The sequence below is a fragment of the Corvus brachyrhynchos genome, unplaced genomic scaffold, assembly GCF_000691975.1.
Source record: "Corvus brachyrhynchos isolate BGI_N302 unplaced genomic scaffold, ASM69197v1 scaffold59, whole genome shotgun sequence".
Classification (NCBI taxonomy): domain Eukaryota; kingdom Metazoa; phylum Chordata; class Aves; order Passeriformes; family Corvidae; genus Corvus; species Corvus brachyrhynchos.
In genome coordinates, this window is record NW_008246054.1 from 1,663,385 (window position 1) to 1,670,787 (window position 7,403).

General features: G+C 41.8%; 1 protein-coding gene across 1 annotated transcript in view; it reads right to left on the reverse strand.

Annotated features, from left to right (window-relative positions):
* RABGAP1 (RAB GTPase activating protein 1) overlaps positions 1–6,452 on the reverse strand; it is a 56,354-nt gene extending 49,902 nt beyond the window's left edge. The window contains exons 1-3 of the mRNA XM_008642145.2: positions 6,251–6,452; positions 1,134–1,368; positions 513–717 (exon numbers count right to left, since the gene is read on the reverse strand). Coding sequence (XP_008640367.1) covers positions 513–717; positions 1,134–1,368; positions 6,251–6,400 — 590 coding nt within the window. The 5' untranslated portion in view covers positions 6,401–6,452. The remainder of the gene's footprint in view (positions 1–512; positions 718–1,133; positions 1,369–6,250) is intronic.
* Positions 6,453–7,403: the final 951 nt, after the last annotated feature.

Genomic DNA, 7,403 nt, shown 5'->3' on the forward strand with positions numbered 1-7,403 from the left:
TCCTGCTAGAGAAAGTACACCACAAAATCTAGCTCCTGACTGTCATTTACTGCAAAGCTTGACCACAATAACGATTGTTTAAATTGAACAGCACAAAAAAGTACAATGCCACAGACATTGTCACCAGTAATTTCCCCATGGTTTTCAGGGATTACTCTTCAGAAAGTTACACGAATATTTGGCAGTGGACAGACTCATCCCTGTTAAGCGTCATGTATCAGACAATTTCCAGCTCTACAAACTACTTTCCAGGCTATTTCCAAAGTCCTCATCAATAACCAATCCCACTATGGCTTTGGGGACAGCTTGGATCATCATAGGGCTTCTTGGTAGAGTGTTTGGTAAATAGATTCAAAGGATCACTTTTCACAGATGTCTATAAAATCCACTTCTCTCACTAAACAAAAATCAAGTTGCTCAAGTCTCCTGCCAGGCAAACCATCAGCTTGTTTGCTTTCCAAAGGAGCGAAGATGAAATGCAGAGGGACAGAGCACCCGAGCGAGCTCCGTACCTCACAGTCCCTTCAGAGACGTTCGGCACCGACAGGGTGACGTCCAGGGAGATCTGGCACTGGCCGCGCAGGATGGACATCATCCGCAGGGCCTCCACCTCGCTGCGCGGGGCGTTCACCGAGGCACAGCCCAGGTACGTGAGCTTGCTGAACACCACGCTGTCCTCATCTGTCACGGGTGTGAACGGGCTCAAATCCTCACAGTCTAGGGCGGGACACGAGGGGGAACGTGAGAAACAAGGTAAGGCACCCGCAAGTGAAGTGTCAGAGACTGACCTGCCACTGAATAAAAGACAAAAGAGGCTAGGAACAGAAAAGTCAGGCCAGCTCAAAATACTGCAAGCCCTGTACTAATATTTTATACAGCCAGGCAAGTAAGCTGAATATTTGTGCACACATCTCAAGGCTGGTATAGCAGTGTTTTCAGAAGAGAGGCCAGTTCAGCAGATATTAACTCTCGCATCACATACATAACCTGGAACTTACTGCACTAAGTGACTATAATGTGAGACATGGGGAAAGGCTGGTGGCCACACCTGTACCTAAATTCTCTTCACTTTCCCCACAAAAAAACAAGCTCATAAGATACTACCAGGCATCCCCCCCCTTTTTTTTCCTAACCTCCCTGGGATGGTTTCACTGGCAAGCTCATATCTGGTTTCTGGAGTCCTGCCACCGACACTGGGTTAATGGTAGAGGATGCTGAAGCTTCAAGGACAACAGGTTCTTCCCCATCTCCATCAGTTCTAACTTCTTCTCCATGGTCCCGGTCACTGGACTGATCTTCCATGGGTGGATCCATCAGCACGTCTTCGAGCTCCCGCTGCAGCTGCTGTTCGCTTCCATTCCCCACAATCTAAGAGCCACAGAGTTGGAACACAAAAAAAAAGAAATAGACTGTTCAAACAACAAAAATCACCCCTCAGGGTCATTCATATGGCTTTTTATTTACCAGCCAAAGCACCAGTTAACCACTTTAACCCAGTTACAACCATAAACACAAACTGCAGTGTGCAAATCCATGCTCACCAGCATGGATTATATCCTCCCTGCTTTAACAAATCTACAAGCTCAAAGCAGGAATTTTCTAGCACTGGAAAAAGCAAGGAGATTACTTTCAAACTAGTCTTTAATCACCAACTACAAAGACCAGCTTATGACAGAGAAACTTACAGATGCCCACAGTATGGACCATAACAATCCTCAGATTAGTACCAGAAAGGGACAAATATAATTAAATATGTTACGTGGTTCATGGGCAAGACAGCAAGGTTTCACAGACGAGAAGCATCTGGAACAAGCTTATGCCGTCACACTGAGGAGCAGTAACAGCATTGCTTTGTTTCCTAGTGCTCAGCTGCAGCCTGACTTTGAGCTCATTGAAATCAACATGAAAGCATGAAGCCACCTCAACAGTGTGAAATGAGGTCCTAAAGTGGAAAGGGAACCAAGGCATTCATTTCAGGAAACCCTCAGATACTGCTTCTAAGGAAGCTCTTTGTCCATTCCTCTGCAATTAATAGGGAAGTGACCAAGTTTACAGAGTATTTACCAGATGCCATCAGCAAAAGATGCCAACACTTTGGCTGCTGCTGGTTATTACTGCTGACACCAAAACTCAACCCTAGGAGCACTTCCATATCCTTACCTCTCTGTAAACTGACTGCTTTAAGATGCTACATGCCAGCTAATAAAATCCAAATTATGCAACTCCCCCAAAAAGTAATAACCTAGTGACTGTTTTGCTACAGAATCTAAACAACAACAACAACAGGAGACATTTATACTCTTGAAATTAATGCAAACAGAATGTCACTTTTTGTACAGATTAAAATACACTCCTGTGCTGTGATCACCTGCCAGAAGCAGGACAGGGTAACTCAGCTGTACACCCACATAGGCATCTGTAACCTGTAACTAGTTACAGAAATCCAAAGATTTCCATCTTCCTCCCAACAATTTTAGTATTAATTTGTGTGATTCATTGTGAGAACAACAAAAAATCTTGCACAAGCATGGGGTCATCAAAGGCAGAAGGCTTTTAAGCATCAAGTTTATTATTCAGGTCTTTGCAGGCATTCATCAGAAAGATGATGATGATGATGGAAGATGTTACTTTACTGTATGGAGACAAAAAATCTGAACTGTGAACTACTGTATTTGGTAAAATAATCAGTATGAATAACACATCTAGATGTTATAGCTATAAAACATGATCTTGAAAATAAAATTTCCTAAAAATAGTAGTGACAGGTAAAACACAAATTCAAGTTGTTTACAGAAAACAGGCATGCAAAAATAAAAAACCACAATCTCACAGATATTCTAAAACACCATAATCAAAACCCTCATTTAAAAAGCAACTTAAACTAATTTCTCCAAGAAAGCTTTCCTTCTCAGCCCAGACTACCCTCAAAAAGAATTTTAAAAGGCACAGTAACCACACTTTTGGACTAGAGGAGCCCTGCTGTTCTCATAGCCCCAAAAATCAAGTGCAACAAACCAGCTGCCTGCAAAACTGAGGCCTAAAACACAAACCAAGGTTCATTTCATGTTAATCAAAGCCTCTTATGCAACCATATGGATTCCCCACATCATGGGAACAGGGCACATGAAGGTGTAAACGTGCCTGAAGCCTTGCTGCAGCCCAAAAACCAGAGCCAGCCTGACAGCGTGGGGCAGCACCAAGCGCAGAAGGGAACGATACACAGGTGCACCTGATAGATGCTTGAGGCTGAGCAAAGAAACCATTACCCTAATCAGGACTTTCTCCATTTCTCACAAAACCGAAAACTGATTTTACTTAACCTTTAACTAGGAGGTAGCAAACTTCCTTTACCACACCAGGGGATTTATCAGAACTGTGATCTGTTCCCTTCTCCTGATGCATGTGCTGCCAGCCTCTGCTGGGAGAGGTCTCGCTGAGCCGGGGAGTTCAAGAACTCCTGCTCTACAGTGTGCTCCAGAAGCTTTCCTAAATCCAGTCCAGTCCCACTGCTAGTGGGCACAAGCAGACACAGGAACAATACTGGAAAGCAGAGACAGTTGGCAAACTGTATTTCTGGAAAACATTCACTGACAACCCCTTTTTAAACTGAACCAAGTGTTTCAGCACTGACAAAAAGCAAAAACACAATTATGAATTATGACCCACTGAATAAAAATACAGTTCCTAATTATATTCAAAAGAAATATTTCTCTGTCTGGACTTGAGGAAGAAAAGAAGTGCCAAACAAAAACTTAAGTTAACTCAATCTACAGCACTATTACTTAGAACTACAGCATTATCAGCAATCTTGAAAGAAGAGCCTTAGGCCCGATGTACAAATTTCAGAGCCTGTCACATTCAGCAAACACAAACCTGAACTTCCAGCACCATCCTCAGACTGTGCTCATTAGCAAATGAAACATCCTCAAACTGCTTTTCTAAAGAAACAGAACACCAGAAAGAGACACCTGCTCAAACAAAAACCTGAACTGATATTTTGCTTTTCTTACACGGCACGTCAAAGAAAAAGGGTTTGACACATACGAATTAACTTAGTTTTAAGTACCAAAGCAATTGCTTCTGCCCGAAAAAAAAATCTCATTTGTTCCTATGAAATACATAACCTCAGTTCTCATGCTGTACTGTTAACATTAATTTTTCATGCACTACTGAAACACTTTCGGATATCACAGCGACAACACTTTTAACACACCTCTGACAACCTCCACTACTCCACTTCACTGGAAACTGAATGGCTATTTGCAAGCCGAGGAAAAAAAATAACAAGAACAAAGCCATAGGCCATGGCAGAATGTCTCTTTTCTTGTAGAACAATACCAAAATATCCACATTTTTGTCCCTAAGAGCTTAGGTAAAAAGTCTTCCCATTTCTTCTGCTACAAGTTTTCTCTTCCTTAACCAGAAGGAAGGAGCTTAACAGGAAGGTCCCTCTATGGGAGAATTTAGACTGCACACTGAGTGCTTGTTTAAGGTATAAAACTCCCATTAATCACTCAGATTGCAGCCAATAACCAACAGCACATGCTCTCCATGCTAGAATACTGAAAGGCTCAAGGTGAATTACTTTGTTCAAGGCTTGTGCTCAGTCCTGGCACCAAATTCATAAAGAAGCTTATCTTTAAGACCTGCAAAGCTCTGTGGCATTCAGTGCCAAATCAGGGAACAGCATAACTTTATTTTACAACTGATGATCAGGAGGCAGCAGAGCTCGTGTACTTCCTTCCTCATCAAGAGAAACAGCACACCTGTAGCCAGCATTTTATAAACCACTTTGGAAGCACACAGTGATACAAATAGCTCCCATGTGGGGCAAGAAGTGTTGCAGACTATGGCATTTCATGCTTCCAAATTTTCGTTGGGGATAACAGGATGGAATGGAGAATCTGGTTGACAGTGTCTGTCTCCTGGGATCTCAAACAGTGCTTCAGGAGCTGGTTACAGACACTGCCACAGAAGCATTCTCAAGGTAAGCACCACTATGAGATTACTCTGAATTCCTACATATTGATGCTGATACTGATCTTGATGCTGCTGGTATTTGCAGCATCGAGAAAGACAAGCTACAGCCTTTCAGCAGGTTTCACAGACCACCAGGCTCAGTGCTTAAGAAATGTTCACATTTTTTAGACTATTCTATGCTGTGAAGTGACATCTTCTGCAACAACCATAAAACGTAAGTGAACTTTTTTTGCCAGGTTAAGCAAAAGATCAGTCTTGAGACTCTTAACTAACAGAATTAATTTGAAGTCTTGTACAAAAGAAAAGAGCCACTATAATGGCATGTCTTGCCCAGGACTCAAAGGAACACAAGAAAAACAAAGCAGCTGGGAGGTAAAAGCAAGATGAGCAAAAGCATCAAGAAATGTTCAATAAAGTCTCTGTTACAACTACTGCAAAAGAAAAGAGGAGCACCCAGTTCAACAGGCAGAACACAGATTTCTTATCATCTTTAAAGATATAGATGCAGCTGTAGACAGACATCAGGTCCTTCTAATGGTGGAATATCTCTTTCCACCTCTCACAAAGAACACACTAACTTGTCTCACTCTAGGAAAGATCCAGTTTTCAACACATTAAAGTGATGGAATTTGGAGTGATTACCTTACTTGTGCCACTTTTCTTAAAAGCTGCTGAAATACAAATTGGGATGAAAGTTGCTTTAAGTAGCAAAAGAAAAATAAAAGAAGTAGAGGGTGACAAGGGTCTCTTTTCAGAACAGCACTTTTACAAGTGAGAAGATGTCAGTGCCCTTCCAATTCTCACAAGCCTTTCACACAGCGCTCGTGTTCTCTGATTCATGCCAAGGTGTTAGTTATAACTACACTTCTACGTTTCTTAAAGAGAACATTTCACATTGGGGAAAACTTCAATGTAACTTTGAATTAACAGATCAGGTCAAATCCACGTATGCTAATATTGCTTTCCACCTGAAAGCTGTGATAAAATCACAGTTCCACTTTCTTGACAATCAGTCTGTTTCATCCTAAGCACTTCAGGAAGGATTCTCCAAAGTGGGGAAAAAACCCACAGCTAGTGATGGAGAGAGCTCTTACTCGAAACCTAATTACCACCTCTAACATCAGCAATGAAGAAATTACTGACAAAACTGGTTCTTGAATAAGTTCTCCCTTCTGTCAAGTTTTCCACAATAAAGAAGTCCCTCTTTAAGCTCTCTATGGTTAGTTTGATATAGAAGAACAGGGAACAAACTCAGGTTATTGGTTCTTACCTTCAGTCCTGTTTTTTCATCATCACTACCATTATTTGTAGATGGTGTTTCATCCCCTTGCCTGGAAACCAAGACAAAATCTTCACTGTTAAGAGTGGATACCGAGTCTGAAGAGACACTGATTTTTCCAACAGAAGCCTTGTCATCCATGACTTAAAAAGGAAGTTCGATTCATGAATGAGATTAAATATGTTATAAATGCCTGAAAAACAAAAATCATAAAAATACTTATATAAAACTCCATGCTAAAATGCTCAAATGTTTCTTTTCAGAAACCTGCTGATTAATTATAAAAACTAACTCATCTGACAGCACAACCAAGCTCCAACTCCTCTCTCAGTGCACACTCACAGTCCTGCCTCCATTTTGCTAAGCAGCACATGCTATTACAGCACTGGTTTCCACAGCTCACAAAAGGGAAGTTAATAAATCTCTTTGCAGTATCTCATGGTTATGTCAGTCACCACTTTCTACACATCACACAAAACAGGGCCCTGGAACATACACTACACTTGCTGACAATTGAGGCCAGCACAATACTTCCTTCAGTTAATAGCTGCCTTCACCTATGCTCATGCAAAAATTACTTTTATCTGTCAGAGCTTACTGTAGGCTGCAGTCACATTCTTTTCCCCCAGACAAGAGTTTGACCTAACTCCTGATATTTTGTCATAAGGTTGCTCTGAAACCTTGGGACATACAGCATTTTATGAATCTATGCTGAATCTTCTGTACTATAAGGAGCAATAAAAGCAAAGACTTCCAAGAAGCAGGAAGAACAGCGTAGGCTGGATCAGTACTGAGAAGCAGAGCCAACAGAGGATTTTAAAAAGCTAGAACTGGCACTGAGAGGCATTTGAAGAAAGGAACAAAAGGTGAAGTTCAGCTGCACACCTTGAACTCTACTGCACAGATTCCCAGAATCCATGGCTCAAAACAGACTGCCATGATAAAAATGGGTGATTAAATTTCCCAGAAACCCAAATATACCCTTATCTCAATGGCTCAGGTCTTTACAAACTCCCAAGCATGACCAAACTTTTCAGCCTCAAGTTCTGCCTTCCAACCTGGAAGCACCGTCCCAACCTGGCTTCCAACAGTGCAGCCAAACACCGGAGAGACCTGGCACAGCCACAGGCACAGCTCATCGCAT